Here is an 18,112-nt window from a genome sequence, read left to right on the forward strand (position 1 = left end):
GGACATGCCATTGGATCTTCGGGGCCGCTTATACCCTTTCAACCCCAGACTCGGGAACTTGTTCTCTCTTTTTGGAGGCGAAAGTGACCAGACGCGCGGCGAGATCATGTCCCGAATAGAGGACGTCTCTTCAATTTCTCCGCATGTCTAAATGGTTCGATTGATTGTTTCTTGAGTACGTGCCTTCTTTTTGCCTAGTCAAGGTTACGATGCGGGTTACGCATGTGTCTAGATCTCGCCTCCTAGCGGATGAGATGCCCCATCTAGTTAATATGGAGAATTTTTTATATAAATCGCATGCTGTCTCTGTCTCCATGATACGATATTCACCACCAGCTTCACTCACTTACACAAATACACTACACTCTACCTATTGAATACTTTCATCATGAGTCCACACCAGAATCCATACAACAACATGAACTTCTGGGACTTTGTCCAGAACTTTGATCCCAACCAAGCAACCGGCCGTGGCGTTGACCACCAATCCGACACTCCTTTCCCTTCTTTCATGGCCGGTTTTCCCTTTGGAGGTCCTGGAGTTGGTGCTCCCGGTCCTAACCACGGCCGTCCCCATGGACCTCCAGGTCCTCCTCCTCCTCCTGAGGCCGATGGCTTCGTCTGGGGTCCTTGGTTCGCTGGCGAGAACGCTCCCGAGCCTCGCACTCGCCAGCAGCAAACCGAGACCCAGGGCTCAACTACCAGAAGCGAAAGCCGTCCTTCTGAAGAGACTCTGAACGTCCCCGACCCTGAAGAAGTTGCTCCCGAGGAGAACCAGTGCGGAGCTGGTCCTGAGTGGCCTGGACGAGGTCGAGGTCGAGGCCGCGGAGGTCCCCGATGTGGTCGTGGAGGACGAGGTCGTGGACCTTTCCCTCATCATGGACCTCACCATGGACCTCACCACGGTCCTCACCCTCCTCCTCCTCCCTACGCCGGTCCTTTTGACCTCTCTTCTATGTTCCGTGGCTGGGCCAGCCACCCTTTCTTCCGCAACATGCGCGACCAATTCCAGGAGTCTCAGAACCAAGACCCCAACACCACCACCGAATCATCAGACTCCTCCTTCAACCCACCCATCGACGTCTTCAACACCGAAAAGTCGTACGTCATCCACGTTGCTCTCCCAGGCGCAAAGAAGGAGGACATCGGTGTCAACTGGGACGCCGCCCGCAAGCTTCTCAAGATCGCTGGTGTTGTCCACCGTCCCGGTGATGAGACCTTCCTCAACTCACTCACCTCTGGTGAGCGCAAGGTCGGCATGTTTGAGCGCAGTGTAGCGCTTCCTCCTGTTGGAGCTGATGAGCGCGACGAGGTTGACGGTCTGGGCATCACAGCTAAGATGGAGGATGGTGTTTTGATCATCACTGTTCCCAAGGCCGAGAAGGAGTGGACTGAGATCCACAAGATCGACATTGAGTAAGGATAGGGTAGGGAACTCACGAGCATGGGAACGAAATGGAACGGAAACGATACGGTATGCTATGATATGATATCCACACTTTTGACGGAGTTCTAGTAGATAGCCTTTTGATCATCTTGGTATACGCTAGTTTGGGCTTTATTTGCTTTTGCTTTTGTTTTTGCGCGAATACCTTTATCTAAATAATTGGAGGATAAAAATGGAAAACAACTTTAAAAATCATCAATGTCTCACATCTTGACGTGACCTGCATAACTATCAATCCGTTGTGACACCATGTCTCATGCCTAATCACACATATACCTCCATACGTTTGTTCATTTTAATTATCTTTATTTTTACTTTATTTGGTATATATTCAGTCTACCAGCCTAAAGCTGAACATGTCTTCATCTCCATAAAGCCTATGCAATGGGTATATGCTAGAATGTAGGGGTGTTCTATCTAAGAAAAAGAGGTTCAAGGACTCTCCAAGCCCAAAACGTCGAAAAAAAAAGGGGTGAATACAAATGCTCTAAAGCGCTTCCATCATGTTGGTGAAAGAGAAAAAGATGTCCGCGTGCACTCTTCGCAATATGCAATTTCATATGATATCCTTCCAGGGTAAGAAAGAGAGAAATGGTAAAGACAAAGGGAAATGATATAAAAACCGGCAAAACTCCATGGGAATCCTCAACGTCCAATCATTAGAAAGATCCAGTATATCGAGCTAAGCATATCCCTCGATCACTGTGGAAAAGAATGTGCGAAGCCTTTTGTTATAGCTCCAGTTCGCGAGTGACCTCCTCGCGGACGTGGCGAGACCACTTGAGGATGGCTTCCTCAAACTCCACCCAGACCTGGGGGGATGTGTTGTACTGGACACCCAAAGCATCGACCTTGAGCATGATCTCAAATCGTAATTCAGCTGCCTTGACCCAGTAGCGTAGATTGTCAGCGCAGCGGTAGGGTTTCTGGGTATCCGTATGGTATGATCCGATAGCGCCGAATCGTCTTCGTGATTTGTACACAACGGCGTTGTGAAGCTTGACGAGTCGGACGCCGTCTTGCATGGCTTCGAGGAAAGGCGTGGGCTTCTCGTCTGTGGCTGACATTGGCTTCCACTCGGGTAGAGGCTCAGATGTGTCCATAGACATGAAGAACTGTCGCTCTCGCTCCATCTCGCGGCCAGTCCAGTCACCCTTGAGCCATGACCATCCATCCCTCTCAGCGATCTCAGCATCTTCAATCTCTTGCTCCTGCTTCAAGATATCAAAGACACTGTCGACCCAATTAATCATCGTCTTGATCTCCTCTTCCTTCATACCATCCTTAAAATTTCTAGTGGCCATCTGCCTCAAAGTCTCCATCACGGCCAGCAAATCTGCCCTGACCTGCTTCTCGGGTTTAATAGAGTCAAGGCGGTCAGGCAGCTCATGTGCTGTGTAATACATCTTTGCCGAGCGGATAGCCAGAGTCACAACATCGAGAATGTGCATTCCCTGGAGCTCAAACCATCCCTGGCTGTTTTCCTCTGGCATGTTGGGATATTTGGGGGCTTCGGCCGGTGCCTTATAAGTTCCGACTCGTCGCGCCTCCACCTCATCCAACGCGATCTTTGCATCATCTAGCGTCTGCTCAAGTTCCGACTTGAGCTCCATAATGGTAGGGGGTTTCGGGACTACCTTTTCTCGGTGATGATATGTGCTCACAGTTGGTGGAAGCATATCTCCAACATCACTAAAGTTGTCTTCGTAGAACTCCTCAATCTCTTCGGTAGGAGATTCGACGAGGTCGGTACCGAACTCCTGCGAGTTGAAGTCGGGGCTGCTGCTGGTGGAAGCATAGGAAGAGTCGACATCCGAACCAACAATCTTGGGTAACGAGCCGGTGTTGGTATCCAAGGACGAGAGGTCGAGAGTTGCGCGTTGTTGCTTCTTTCTAGCCAACTGTCCACCCTTACCGTCAAGTAGGCCTGTCCTGGCGAAGTAGTACTGCAGATGTGCGATGCTACCGAGGCTCATGACACTCTCACGAGATCGTGCACTGTCGGCGAAATCGGTTCCTTGTGGTCTCATGTAACCCCGGCGACGGCTCCTGCCATCAAAGTTGTAGCTGGAGTGCCTGGAAGTCGATATATCACGGCGCTGCTTCATGCTGTTGACGTCGAGGTTACCGGTGGAATGGCGGTTGTAGTTTTCGATGCCGAGGGAATCCCGGGAGTTGGCATCGTTACTGCCATGAGACCATGAGGATGTTGTGGACAAGCAGCGGGAGAGCTCTGGGCATGCGCCGAGGGCTGGAGTTGGCAGGGCATCTGGAGGCGGCGAGTCGCAGCGAAGTGACGGTGTTTGATTGTTGGCGGTGGCCATCATGTCGGTGCGTTGCGGTACTAGGGAATGAATGGTCTAGTGCTGTGATGATGCAGCTGGAAATGTCGATGTGCAGTCTTGTATGAGAGACAAGCCGCGAAGGATCGGCCTTGTGAGTGTCCGGACAGTAGTTTGTGCGTGACGTGATGTGTGATATGATGTGAATAATGATCTGCACTTATACAGATGCACAAACACACGAGATGAGGTCGGTCCCACTCGACACGATAGCTCGCTCAGGATAGCTCGGTTGGTACAGTAGCCTAACGGAAATGGAGACTCCCACGGTATTGGACAAGGCAGGGCTACGCTGCGGCCAAGATAGATAGAGGGCGCAAAGTAGAAGTTGAGAGAGCGAATAGAAGAGATAACGATGGTTGGTCAAGTATAACTGACAGCAACTATCGAGGGGTACCGTAGCAAAGAAGAGGACAGAACAGGCAGGACAAGGCAATGCCGGGTAAGAGAATGAATGACAGAACGTGACAAGACAAGGAGGGGGAAGGGATTAGATTAATTAAAAAAGAGCCGAACGATGAGAGTGAAGGGGCAATTGGATGGATGGATGAATGATTTCCTTTTCCAGGGGGGGTCTCCAATGGATAAGTACCTAAAGTTAGGTGGTGATCCAATGTTATGGGGCGACCTAACTAATGGATGGGGATGCCGGGCTTGACTTTCAGTGGTTGGCGGGACAGGCACGGGCGAAATTACACCTGCAGCTCCAAGCTCCAGTTCATCCGTTTTCGCTGATACCGACTGGACAGGAACAAAACTTGAACAGGGGTAAAGTTATTAACGGCGATGGAGATGGAGAGACTCCGTTTTCTGTGGTAAACAGAACAAGGGTCTGACTTTCTCTTTCTTCCAGAAGCCGTTTGATGTCAGGGTTTATCTGTACCAAGTGGACAGACCAAGAATCGATCGATATCAAACAAACGTGGTCTCCTGAATGTGTCGGTTATCGTGAGGTGATGTGATGGGGATACTCGTCTTGTTTTTAATAAGACGTCCGTTGGTTGATAAAGTCAATAAAAGGGATGCTAAATATTCATGGCTTGTGCTGAAAGAGGATAAAGATCTGCATTGGGGGACACCCAAAGGCAGGGAAAGGAGCTGCAATATTCAGGAACAGGAACAAGAAGATGGACCCTGCAGCAGTAAGCTTCTTTCTATGCCGTATAAGACAAATGCAGTAATTATTGAGTGGACAGATTAAATGATGACGACTTTAGCTTAGCTTGCACAGAAATTGTACAGCACAGATAGCTACGTACAAAATGCACGGGCAATAGTCAGGGATAAAAGATGGGGTTGTGATATTAAAGAGATCAACATAAACGGCAAAGCTCTCTTTATTATCACGATCAATGGCAACCGGCAAGTATAGTATCATATCCCCAGGCAACCTCTGACTGCATGTACATAAACGGATCTTGAGTTTGAACTTGATCAGATGCAAGTCACGTTCTAACGCCAAATGTCTGCATCCCAATCTCCTCGGATTGATTGGAATTGCGTTGCCATGGGTATCACCAGATACGTACGTTTCAGATTCGATCCATGATCCTGATGACTGACTGACTGTCCCGAGAAGGAAGACACTCCAGCCCGAACACAACCCCGGGACGTCCCCGAGACTGACTAATACCTCTGTTATATTGGTTTCATGCAGAAAAGAGAAATACGCTGCTGATCAACCTCAGTAATCATTTGTCAGAGGTTTTGAGGTTTAATTATGCAATTATACGTCAACATGAATGATTGGTTCCGTATGTTTCATGATGACCTATCCTTTGTGATGCCTCTTTGTGTATGTGTTACAACATATGACTTCCTATCTCTCCAGGCTTATTTGAAGCGGCCTTTCTTGGGATATCCATCATATTCCATACACTTGGGTCCGATATTGTATTATTCATGGTTCCTGACGATCTTTGGGTCCGATCTTTTATGACAGATTATTATACATGCATATATATATCGGCAACCCTTGGATAAGATGATACTCCAACACAAGAGCAGCGTCAACTAGATTTCTTCCCATCTTTGTCTTTCCAATCATCTTCTAAGCTGCCAAGATACCTACTGCCTCTCTCATTATCACCTTTCTGTCCACTTTACAAGCTCATCTCTACTTACACTAACGACATCATCAAGTTGACATTAACACATCCATGAACTTATTAGAATGCGCTAATTGACCGGATAGCCGGGCAATTGCTAGGCGAGATCAGTTATCAGGGATTCAGCCGGTAGAGTGTCATTCAGTCAAATCAGAAGTTGTCTTAAGGGACGGCAATACCCATCTAGTCCAATGCCCCGGTAGGCGAACCCCCGTCTTTCGTCCGTCAATCTGTTGTTCCATCTGTAACAATTTCGTCCAGTATTGCGTGGTAGTTTTAGATTGGATGCAACCTTTCATTTGTATCCGTGTTCTTTTTCTCTTTCTGTCTTTGAGGATGGCTTTCGAGCTACGTTGCTTTCTTCACGATGTCTTGCAAACTTTCTTTTTCCTCATGCAGACTCTTTGACCTCTTGCCAGGTTCTTGTCTGATTTGGGTGGTCTTCCAATATAGACAATTCTCAAGATTGCCCAGATTGAGGCCAAGCTCAAGTACATGGTTATTTGTTTGCCTTGTGATACCCGTCTTGTTGGCTCCCGTTATTAGGTACCTATTTGAGGTTACTATTACTGCTGTGTACCTAATAGAGTTATGAAATGCCCCATCTTTGATCCTTTACTTGGTCGCTCCTGCTTGTAAATCGGCCTTTTAACTTCTTTTGCTGTGCTGTGATTGCCGCAAGTTGACCCATTGCCTTTGATCCTTCCATTTTGGGCATCTCATCTAAGAAGTTTCTCTTGCAACGATTCGCCAGCAAGATTTTCTTCCACCTTAACCTCACTCTCGTTGCTCACTTACTACTATAACGCCTTACAATTAGGCTCTCTTTCTGACTTCAATCACTTCTATTTGGACACGTTCCATTTGTTCCCAATACGACCAATCCGAAACACTTTAACTGGCCCCTTTTGTCTCCGCCAGGCACTTTCATCTCTCGAACCCCATCGGACGATAACTATTCGTATCGCTCGTCATTGATCAGAGTACGACGCGGTACTTGGAGCTCTCGATTGATTGATTTCTTCCTTTTCTTTCTACCAAGAAACTGTTTTGTACTCATCGCAACCATATTTTATCTTGCCGCCTGTTCTTTTTATTTGTCTGCCTGAACTACAAGTGGCTCTAGCTTGAAGCTATACAACTTTTAGTCAATACGACTGGCTGTGGAGGGCATCCGTAGGTATTGCCTATTCATCACTGATCCACAGCCTGTTAGAGACTCAGCTTTCAGTGGTTGGCGTTGGTTCTCCTCTGCTGCAGGAGCTTCTTGCATTTGCAGGGCGTTCAATTGACCTCCAATCGCAGCAGCAGCTTGCTGCCACCCAAAGACCCTCAGATACAGTACATCATACCTGGCTCCACTCAAGCTTCCGTCCACTCTTTGATGTACATTCACATGTGCGTGTGAGTGAGGGAGCATTCATTCATCCCGTCGCTCTCCAACCACCTTTCGCTCTGATATTGGCCATTGAGACGGCCATTAACTTTCAGCTACCAAGGCCTCGCAGTATCTGTATCATGATAGCGAGTGGATCGCGCACGGTTTGGTTAGAGTGATCTGTGGCACTGAAGTGCAAGACATCTATCTACCTATCCGTCTTAGGGAGACAAAGCCCAGAGGGAGAGGCATGAGGACACCCTATGACCATTGCTCAACGCGCTTCTTTCGATCTGTCCTATTTCTTATTTTCTATTTTCGATCTGGACATTGACCTGACGAGATCCGGAAAGCATTTCGCTTACGGATTTCGAGTGTCCGAACGCAGCCAGCAGATCCCGGCTTTTATGACTTGGATCTGCGCTTCATACTTAGGCTTCAGCCAATTCTAACTAAAATAGGTTGTCAGTCGTCCCTCGCTCTTTTTTGAGGGACCAACTACAACCATTAGATGAACACCAAAGACATGGACGCGACGACTCCTGCCGTCCAAGACGACTCAAGACCAGATCCTTTTTTAGCGACTCCTGTTGCGAGCCCTGAAGCTAACCGATCTATCGACGTGGGCCAGTTGGCCAGCGACGACTGCCACAGTGACCGGGACCATGATGCACCCGCGGGCGGCCTGCTGAATTTCGCTGACGTCCCTGGCCAACTACCTCACCTGCCATTGAACCCCGGTTCATCCAATCCCTCCTCCACCTACGCCCCAGATCCTAATTCCAGTTCGCTCACGTCCTCATTCTCTGCTATCGACACGACGACAACTAATTTTGCCTCGCCCAAAAGCACTACTTCCGCGACCAACACGACTCCTAACGCTTCTGCCGCGGCTACCCCTGCCACCACCACAAGGACAACATCAACATCAACAAACGCTCTTCAACCATTCCCTACTCCAACGTCACCCCTACCATCTTCCAGTCTTCGCAAAACCTCTCCCGGATTGGCTGCCCGACTAAAAGCTCTCGGCTTCGGCGCTCAAAAATTATCGACGCCCTCGAATACACCCCAAATCGATCATATTGGTCGTCTAGACGAGGATCAACTTCGACAGCTCGACGAGAAGCACCAAGCGGGTTCGATCAAGTCGGTTATCGCTCGGCGCGGTCGCCCGTGGAAGGGCGCCGGCGCTTCTTCTTCACCAAAGGCCGTCGCCCTCGAACCCTCTCTTATGCTCTCGTCGTCAAAGCTCGAGGACGACGAATCTGCTGCAGCCCTATTGCCCGAGTTCGAACCTCACGAGCCCTTGGATATGGATACTCAAAAATATCGTCTTCCGGACCACACCAACGGAAATGGAACAAAGGTCACCCTCGACACTCGTCGAGAGCACATCGAACGCACCACACGTCCCCCATCCCCCGACAGTGCAGACCTTCCTCCACCACCGCCCCCAAAGGATACACCACCTGAGCCGACGCCTACCGAATACGTCCCCAACTTAAACTCATACTTCACACCTGGTCACAATCGACCAGGCTCTATATACACACTATCCCGTGCCTCCTTCGCCTCTCAACTAGGCCAGTTGACGTCACTACAACTTCCGGATGCTGAGTCACTAGCAAGCCAAGTGAATGCTATTCCAACTGCCCAAGTTGCTGCGAAAGCATTGATCAACGCCGCCGAGCAAATCAGAAGCTGGATATCGAAAGCATCGGAGGTGGTTGAGGGTCTCGATAGCGAAGATGACGTCGAATGGGCTGCTGCAGGTGGTCGCGAAGGTCTCTCCGAGGTTGAAACGGCCATTGCGCGTTTCGAAGGGCTTGTCAAAGCTTATGTGGGGGCTATTGAACAGCTCCAGAACAGAAGAGATATTGTCAATGTATCTGCAGAAGACCTTACCCGTGCTGTTTGTCAGATGGAGTCGGTCATTCAAGAATGGAGCAAGATTCGCAGAACACTTCATAGTGTGAGAAACCAGGTGGAGATCGCGATGGAGTGGGAGGAGCTTTGGAATAACGTCCTTGGGGACGTGCAAGGGGAGATGGACGAACTGAGCAGATTGGTTTTCGAGATGGAGGAACGACGCCATAAGAGTCTGATGGCCGCTGCCAGTGGGGATAGCGTCGACATTGGAGACCTTGAGACGATCGTGGAAGAGAATCCTTCTCATGCATCTCGATTACAAGCACCAAGTCGCTTCAGTCTTCCAACTTTCCCTGTGTCACCCACCTCACCTGGTACACCTACTCTATCACAAGACGATTCGAGTTTACTGGCGCTGTTTGCTCGAATGCAGCCTCTCAGAGCTTCCCTTGACTTCCTACCGATGCGACTATCCATGTTCGAAGCAAGAGCCAAAGCAGCTTTTCCCACAGCTTGCGAGGAGCTGAACATGCGACGTGAAGGGCTTGATGCGAGCTACAGAAAACTAGAGAAGGATGCGGAATCATTGCGCAAAGAGCTGGGCGAGGATCGTTGGGTCATTGTCTTCCGAGGCGCTGGAAGACAGGCCCAGAAGATGCAAGAGTCTGTTGAACGCTCATTGTTTAAACTCAAAGAAGCCGCTGATGCCGGGTTACACTTGACCAACCAGCCTGCTATGATGAAGAAGTTGGAAAGCTACGAGGCCAAGAGGATGCATTATGGACCGGCTATCGAGCGCGTTCTTTCGATTATCGACAAAGGTGTTAGCGAACGATTGACCGTCAATGGGGAGATTTTACGCTTACACGCCGATTTGCAAAATCGATGGCACAGTCTCAAGCAAGAGATGAAAGATGCGGAGTCGATAACTGACGATATCCACGCAGACAAGAGCCAGCAATTGCGTGACTCCATCTCCAGTATGCTATCGAACGATCGCTCGACTCTGGGTAGTGGACACGAAACCCCCGGTAGCTCACCACCATCCTCGGTCATCATGTCTAGTCTTGGAATGGATCCTCATACGCCGATATCAAAGCCTCCTAAAGTGCGGGCCACCCCAGGGGCTACCAATCGTGCAATTCCCCCAAATCGACGGCACTCCTCGTTGCCAGCGCCAACTTCACAAACTAGTCGAAAATCAGCCTCGTCTCGTCTGTCTACCATTTCTACTTCTTCGTCTGCCACGAATTTATCTGCAAGTCAGATCAAACGTCCGGACTCGAAACTAGCGCATCGGCCACGTTGGAATGGCTCGACGAACACATCGGACGTCGATACTGGCCACAATTTCAAACCACTCTCACTCACAACACCTAGCCCATATGCCAAAACGAGCCCTTCCATGCAAAGATCAGTTGGCTCAACTACACCCGGGTCTAGTACTTCAAAACTGCCAACATTACGCAGCCCTAACGCTCGTGCCTCTTCAGCATCACCCAGAGTGGAAACGCCCACTAGAACTGCGCATTCCAGCCTCTCTTTCCGAGAAAGGCTTGCTTCTCCTGGTGCAAATACCCAGCCTTTGCCTAAGCCGCGTCTAGCTTCTCATTTATCGACCACTGCCCTGTCCGGCAGACGTTCGTCTCTGCAGACTTCTAGATCCATCGGAGATGACGACCGTCACAGCAGACCTGCCAGCTCTCTTGCCACCATGTCGAGGAGAATCAGTCTTCTCCCTCAACCTAGAGCAGATACAGGACGAGCGAGTCCCGCTGCTGTTGCGGGTGCTCGATCTGCAATGCGGAAGCCTTCCCCTGCCGAGCCAAAGGATTCAAAGCCAAGGTGGAGGCACTAAAAGCTACATGTATCATGGCTCAACAATACATTCACTTTATGAAACAGGGCGAGCCTTTTTCCTGTTTCACTGTAACATATGTCTTAACAATTCGATTTCGATGAAATTACCAGGGGCCTATATGCGAGGCCTCGAGGTTGATAAGGGGCCTGGCGCGCCATTTACGGAAAAGCAATAAACACGTCTTTTGAGCAGCATGGCGTACTAGGTTAAGACCAAGATGGTTGATGGAGTTTGGGACACAGCATAAGGGATAACGACGTCGAATACTGTTTTCTTTGTGAGGACTACCTTGTCCTTGGTTACGAATTATCGCTCTCGTTGAACTTTTTTCTTTTTTTTTCCCTTCCCCTGTGCCAACTCGTGCACAGTAGGCATTTGATGAGGGTACTTAAAGAGGGAAGGAGATCGTTAGATAGCAAGACGGTCGGCACAAGAGGTGATATCAGCTGTTGCTTAATCATACCCAGAGCTTCCTCTGCTATACTCTTGCTCTTGCTTAATCTTGTATGTTCATATAGAGAATACTCAAAGAAGAAAGAGGTCGTCAATACAAACAATCCCTAGAATTCAACAAGTGGTCAAGCCCATCGTTCAAAATTTGTCCTCATTTTCGTGATGCATCTATGTAACAGTTGGGCCTCGTTCCTTCAAGACCAGCATGACACTCCTATACCACTGGTCTAGTTCGATGCAAAGCTTCTTGCATCAGCGGGGCGTCCTATACGCCGTGAGAAAGTTGTCTCGGAATAAAAGCAAATCAAATGGAAACCCCCATCGCCGCCCATGCAGAAGAAAACCCCAATCAACTCCCGCACGCTCATAAACAGTTTCGGTAACCCCTGATTTCGGGTGCTCTCAATTCATGTTCTGTCCTGTTGCAAAAGGGTATGATCTTAAAAACGAAAAACAAGCGCCCATGTCGTTGAAAAGCTCATGATCCGTCCTCCACCACCTATATGTATCCCGTGTCCTTAGCCCTCCTTTCTAGTCGTGTCGATTCGTGAACCAAAAGACCAAAAGATCTCTGCTTCTACATGGGCATCAGCCCAATACCGCTCTTCTTCAGCGTCCTTGAAGCGCTGCTGGAAGCTCGGGCTGTTGTCGATGAGCTGCTAGCTTTACGACTAGAACTACCACCAGTACTCCTGCGCTTCGTCACACCACCTGTAGATTTCTTGCCGGCATACTTCTTGCCACCGGAGTATCTTTTGGTGCCTCCACTGCTCTTGCTGGATGCCCTTGGCTTGCTTTGGGTTTGTGTACTACCAAGGGTCTGCAGTCTGTTGTGAAATGCCTGAACGTCTGATCGCGAGCCTCCGTTGAAATAATGAGAATCTTCGCCGTCTTCGTCCTCGTAGGCTTCTTCGTCATCCATCTCAACCTCTGAGCTAATCAGATCTACAACATCCTGGCCTCCGCCGCCACTCCTAGGGTCCATCGCGTCTTGGTAGTGGTTGTAGTGTTTCTGCAAGATGCGAATGATCCTGGGACCGTACTCTTTGACCTTGTCAGGGTCGATGCCAGGGATCCTACGCATCTTCTCAAGTGAGGTGGTCCATTGAATAGCCATAATCCGAAAGTCCTTTTCCGTGAATAATGGTTTTCTGAGGCTCTTTTGGTTGCGAATCTTTTCCTCCGCCTGCTTTGCTTCGTAGACAAATCCTTCAACCATGTCTCGGTGTATCTCGTCAAGGTCTTCCATACCGGTATCGGCTGGTATTGGAGGCCCTGGTGTGCGCGAGGATGGTCTTGCTGGCCGATGCTGCGGGAGCTCATCGAACGCTTCATCGTCATACTCATCATCTACCACAAAACCTGCGTCTTCCCACGAGTAAGAGGTGGAGGCATTGTTTCCACGGTCACTTGCCGTTGCTCGTGACTTCTTCTGACGGCCGACAGGTGATGAGACGTATGTCGAGGGCATGTTCGAGACTTCCTCCTCAGCTGGCGCCTTGCTACCCTTCTTTGCTCGAGATTTGGTTGCCTTCTTCGGCGCGCCTGGCTCTGGTACTTGGATGGAAAGCATCAGTTTTCGTTGACCCGAAAGAAACAATCGGTGTGTTGGTCCAAGACGTAGGTATTGAATGGCCATGCCATGTCGACCAACCTGATTGTCCTCATTGAAAGCCTTCTCGGCTGATAGTTTGTCGATCACACGAATAAGCTCGTGCTTCTTCAAACCCTTCGCCATGCCATGCCACTCCCCCGATAGTTCTGCTTCATTCTGGGGATACTTTTTCCCCAAAAGGATGTCAGAGCACTGAACCGCTGTAATACGGTGCTGGGCCTGTATAACCTTGATAGCAGCAATGGCATACTCAGAAAAGTCTTGTTGCTCAAAAGTCAAACCAGCCTTGCAGTTATCGCAACTCTTGTTGCATTCCGCAGGCGAGAAATCTTCGCCAAAATAACGAAGAATCTCGGTTCGCCGGCAGTCAGACTTGTTGTCACAAAATGCGGTGACTCTGTTCAGCATAGACATCTGGCGCTCCTTCTGCTCATGACTGCCATCTCCATCAGCAATCAGTTTCTTCAGGACTCTTATGTCCGCTTTTCCATAGAAAAGAATGCAATCAGAAGGGTTTCCATCTCTACCCGCACGACCCGTCTCCTGGTAATAACCTTCCAAGCTCTTTGGAAGTCCATGATGGATGACAAATCTAACATCAGGCTTGTCAATACCCATTCCAAAGGCAATTGTTGCAACAACAACCTTGACTTGGCCTCTTTGCCAGGCGTTTTGCACGTCAACCTTTTCTTGAGGGTCGCAACCTGCATGATAATGCCTGGCCGTAATTCCGCTATTCGAGAGACTCTCGGCAACTTTTTCAGAATTTTTCCGTGAGATTGTATAGACAATTCCGCTTTTGTTGGCATAGTTGGAATGAATAAGTGATGCAATGCTTTCAAGAGTCTTTTCGCCGGTTGATTTCGGACGGACCTCGTAATACAGATTCGGACGATTGAAGCTTTGCGAGAAGGTTTGGCAGTCATCCATTCCAAGATTGTGTCTGATGTCAACAATCACATTCTTTGTCGCGGTGGCTGTCAGAGCCATTACAGGTACGCCAGGGTACTTTTGACGTACTTGGCCAAGTATCTTGTAATCTGGTCGAAAATCGTGGCCCCATTGACTGACGCAGTGTGCTTCGTCAATCACCAGACGAGCAAATTTGCCTTTGCGATGGAGCGTCTGCAAGCCGTTGTTGAAATTGGCGTTCTTGCTCACCATTTCCGGGGTAACGTACAGAAGTTCGAGGAAATGCTCAGGACTTCGTTCGTTAAAAGCACTCATCACTTGCCTTTTGTATTCAGCTGAGCATTCTCCGTTGAATGCAACAGCCTGTATCCCCAGAGCCTTCATATGATCAACCTGATCCTGCATTAAGCTGAGCAAGGGTGATACAACAATAGTGACACCACGGGTCTTGCCAGTTTTAACAACAGCGGGCAGTTGGTAGCACAGCGATTTGCCGCCACCGGTGGGCATCAGAACGAAAGCATCTTTACCTGCCAGCGTGGCATTAATAGCCTCGAGCTGATTGCAGCGAAAGCCCTTCATTCTGAACCTGTCTTTGAGCATTCTCTGGACTTCAGGGGACCATGGGTGCTTCATCAACTGGGGAGGGATTATATCCGGTGTCCCTGAAGGCAATGGCTTCTTGGACAATGATCGTGGCTTTGCAGCTAGAAGTGCATTGCCCGATGTCTCCGAAAAGATTTGTCTAAAGTCTTGTGAATCGGGGGCCAGCGACTGGCGGGTCTCGTAGTCCTGCGCAAAAGCAAGCATCTCCTCATCGTCACTAAAGTCACTAAATTCTTCGCCTGTTCGATGACGCGTCGCTTGAGGCGTCCTGCGACTGCTACTAGCATGAGCCGTGTTGTTGTAAGGTTTGAACCGTGGCGGGGGCTGTATATCATCCAAGTCAGATAGGCCTCCGTCGCCGACATCAAATTCCGCCTCTATGGGAATGTGATCCATTGCCATTGAGTTTGTTGTTGCTCTTGGTTGGTAGGATGTTCCGGAAGCTCTTGCAAAATCCCTTGGGTAAGGAGCAGAAATATCATCATCCTCTTGCGAGAGGACACTCATGCCCTGTGACGCTTCAATCCTTGAAGCTGGAGGGTTCCATGTAGATGTCCTGGGTAGTTGGGTCTGATGCACCACTTGTGTGCCCATTTGACTGACCGAGATTGTTTCTCGTGGATGCATAGACATGTTGACACTGCTCTGGAAGACGGGTTGAGTGCCCAGTATAACGCCTGGCGCAGGGGCGGTGACAGGGAGTGGTTTTTGAATCGTTTCAAGAAACCTATCGATATCTAGCCTGGCATCCTGGATGATCTTCAGTAAACCATCCTCGGTTTCTTGAACCTCATCAGTGAGATCATCAAGTCGAACCTCATCCTCATCAGTGTCAAGACCCTCATCATATGCTTTTTCAATTTGCTTGGCCAGCTGGCTTCTTTTCTCGTCCAATATGCGGTATTCCTCAACCGGACCGGTGAGTTCGGCAATAGCTGCTTGTTGTCGTTTCAATCGTTCCTTCTCGGCCTTGACCTCTGCACGCTGCGGCTTAGACCAACGTTCATTTATGGCTTGACTGAACTTCTTGCCATTTTCTTGAATAAGCTTATCGATGAACCGTCCCCATTTTTCCAGGGCGGATGGGTCAGAGGCTAATTGCTTGAGAAGAGCCGGCCCCTGGGTTGAGTGGGATGGGGCTTCGCTGAGTGGATCGAGAACAGAGTCGTCAGTCACTAACCTAGTAGATTGTGAACTGGTGGTCGTGTCTGCTGGATCGCCAAGGACAGTTGAGCCAGAAGAGATTTGGCGCTGCGAGTTTGATTGAATACTTGTCCTGGCACTGGGTGTGGGCGCCGCCTGTATCTGAGGCTCGATGCGCTTCGTAGTGCTGGCTGAAATCTTCAGTGCGGAAAGAGTCTTATTATAGGATGGTGGTGTGAGAAACTCGTCGTCGGAGTCAGGGATAACCAGCTCATCTTCTACGGGTTCCGTCTTTCGCGGAGGAGATGTGGCCCGTCGAGCTGGCTTGGTGTCTCCGGAACTTGTAGGTGCTTTCAAGGGAGTTGTTGCTCTCCGAGGGCTCTGGCTGGCACTGATAATTGGCAGACTTTTTTGGGGCGATGACTCAAGAATCAGTTGGCTGCGGACTCTCCTTGAAGGTGACAGTAGAACATCATTGTTCTCCTCGCTGATCGGTGGGATGACCGTTGGTGGAGGGTTGGCGAACCCATCTCGTGTTCGTCGACTTCGAGTACTCAGCGATCCGTTCTTTCGTCGGGCGGATCGAGTCGGACTGGGGGGTGGAGGTTCGGTACCGAGGAGTTCGTAGACATCGGGGATATCGCCTAGGTCACTAAATTCCTCCTTGGTGATTTCATTGCTCTTCCTTTTCCTGCCACTCGAAACGGCTGGCTCTGGTTCTGGTCGGGTTGCATAGTCTTCGCGCCACAGCTTTACGTCGTCACCAAAAGACAATGAATCGGAAGAAGCAAAAGTATCGTCCGTCAGGTCCATATAGTCGACACCGCTGGTCTTGAGTTTTGGGAACTCTGGGCTGCCGGTCCGTAGTCGGGTTGGGGCCGGAGCCGGAGCTGGGGCAGGCGTCTTCTTGGGTGGCGACTCATTAAACTGTTTGATGGGAGTGTCTTGTCGGCTCGTAATATTCGGGGTAATGGAAGTTGGGGTGAGAAGTTGCTGTGGCCTTGAGACAAGACTGGGTTTCTTGGCTTTCGAACTCAGGACCAGGCGTCCCATCGTGTCTTCGTCGTCTTCGTCGTCTTCGTCGTCCAGTACCACCGGGTCCGTCTGCCTTCGATCCAGTCCACCCTGTCCATTGGACGCGTCTCTTCTCGACTGGAGATCGTCCCCAGAACTAACAGATGTAAGGGGTTGCAAGTTTTGTCGTATCTGTGAGTCTGAGCGCTGGGATTGGGAAAGACCGGCCTGAGACGAGTCGCTACAAAGTGGGAAAGACGGCGTTACAGGCTTGGATCGGGCTTGATCGTTCAACAGCCAGGACAAATGCTCAGCAAGGTTGTTACGAGTCATGAAGCCGACGCAATTGTATGGGAGCGTCTTTCAGCTGCCTTTGCTAGAAACATCGAGGTGTTGATGTTTTGCTGTTATCTTGAGTGGACGGGTTAAATTTGGAAAGGCCTTTCTTGTTATCGTTCCCAAGGCGGGAGGTGGCTGTCCCGCTCTGGCGCGTCACGCGTTCGGAAATAAAGTGGAAGGTACGAGAGCACGTGATTCACTCCCGCCGTGAAGATGATTCAGTGGACTTGGCATTTCTGATCTACCTACCCTAGTAGCGATAGTTGTCCAGATTTATTGATCCAACAATTGTTTAACTAGGTATATCTTCGAGGATGGGAAGGTTTCGGGCTGTGTATACATAACGAAATGCTGTCCTTATGATTGATCGGTAGGCATCGAGCTTTTACTGGCGTATACCCAACTTTACGGTCCTCTAAACATCAATCCGTTATGTGCGATTCATTCGCTTGAACATCTAATCCAATCTACTTTTTTGTTGACAAGACATGTCCCATAGATGGAAAAGAATATGAGCCCGAAATCATAGTGTTAGTTATTTGTCTACAATGCCAAGATTTATTCTCAGAGTACTTGTTCATATCCTCTTTGATTCGTCTGCTTCTACTACGTCGAGTCCCGAGTACTTAATTGTTCTTATCCAAACAATTGAGAATCATCTGCCTAGATCTGGCCCAAATAGTGCATCGCCGAATTTCACGATATTATAGAAGCAAAGAATTTGCGTTCACGGTACTTCACTAGACCCAGGTCATCAAACGTGACGATACTCGCTTCAACAGGGAGATGCTGCCATCTGAGCCAGGCATCAGCGGGCCAGTGCGGAATTAAGATGTAGTTCTAATTGAGAAATCACGAGCTTTCGCGTATTGTATCCTCTTTATTTTAGGCAGCATGGACCCTTGTAACTTCAATACGCGCTACTGGACGCGACCTAACTCGCCCCTCAAAGTAGCTTAAGAAAGCTAGACTGCTAGAGGGGGTGAAAGACGAAATAACTACTTCATCTTCAAGCATTTTAT

At 49.4% G+C, this 18,112-nt stretch overlaps 5 protein-coding genes across 5 annotated transcripts; 3 read left to right on the forward strand and 2 right to left on the reverse strand.

Moving 5' to 3' along the window:
- The first annotated feature begins 316 nt into the window (after positions 1 to 316).
- On the forward strand, positions 317 to 1,694 carry B0J16DRAFT_326862 (HSP20-like chaperone). Its single transcript, XM_046126050.1, has one exon. The coding sequence runs from the start codon at positions 389 to 391 to the stop codon at positions 1,418 to 1,420; it is 1,032 nt and encodes a 343-aa protein (XP_045988507.1). The 5' UTR covers positions 317 to 388; the 3' UTR covers positions 1,421 to 1,694.
- A 20-nt stretch (positions 1,695 to 1,714) lies between these two features.
- B0J16DRAFT_7543 (uncharacterized protein) lies at positions 1,715 to 3,973 on the reverse strand. Its single transcript, XM_046134432.1, has one exon. The coding sequence runs from the start codon at positions 3,772 to 3,774 to the stop codon at positions 2,179 to 2,181; it is 1,596 nt and encodes a 531-aa protein (XP_045988508.1). The 5' UTR covers positions 3,775 to 3,973; the 3' UTR covers positions 1,715 to 2,178.
- Positions 3,974 to 5,699: 1,726 nt separating this feature from the next.
- Positions 5,700 to 6,580, forward strand: B0J16DRAFT_326865 (uncharacterized protein). Its single transcript, XM_046126051.1, has 2 exons — positions 5,700 to 6,096; positions 6,159 to 6,580. The coding sequence occupies exon 2, from the start codon at positions 6,265 to 6,267 to the stop codon at positions 6,490 to 6,492; it is 228 nt and encodes a 75-aa protein (XP_045988509.1). The 5' UTR covers positions 5,700 to 6,096; positions 6,159 to 6,264; the 3' UTR covers positions 6,493 to 6,580.
- Positions 6,581 to 7,570: 990 nt separating this feature from the next.
- Positions 7,571 to 11,196, forward strand: B0J16DRAFT_7607 (cortical protein KAR9-domain-containing protein). The gene has a single exon (XM_046134447.1). It carries the CDS (start codon positions 7,787 to 7,789, stop codon positions 11,003 to 11,005), a length of 3,219 nt encoding a protein of 1,072 aa, XP_045988510.1. The 5' UTR covers positions 7,571 to 7,786; the 3' UTR covers positions 11,006 to 11,196.
- Positions 11,197 to 11,586: 390 nt separating this feature from the next.
- B0J16DRAFT_326868 (uncharacterized protein) lies at positions 11,587 to 17,166 on the reverse strand. The gene has a single exon (XM_046126052.1). The coding sequence runs from the start codon at positions 17,082 to 17,084 to the stop codon at positions 12,039 to 12,041; it is 5,046 nt and encodes a 1,681-aa protein (XP_045988511.1). The 5' UTR covers positions 17,085 to 17,166; the 3' UTR covers positions 11,587 to 12,038.
- Positions 17,167 to 18,112: the final 946 nt, after the last annotated feature.

Source organism: Fusarium flagelliforme (genome assembly GCF_020744385.1).
Source record: "Fusarium flagelliforme strain FIESC 12 MPI-CAGE-AA-0113 chromosome Unknown B0J16scaffold_1, whole genome shotgun sequence".
NCBI classification, from domain to species: domain Eukaryota; kingdom Fungi; phylum Ascomycota; class Sordariomycetes; order Hypocreales; family Nectriaceae; genus Fusarium; species Fusarium flagelliforme.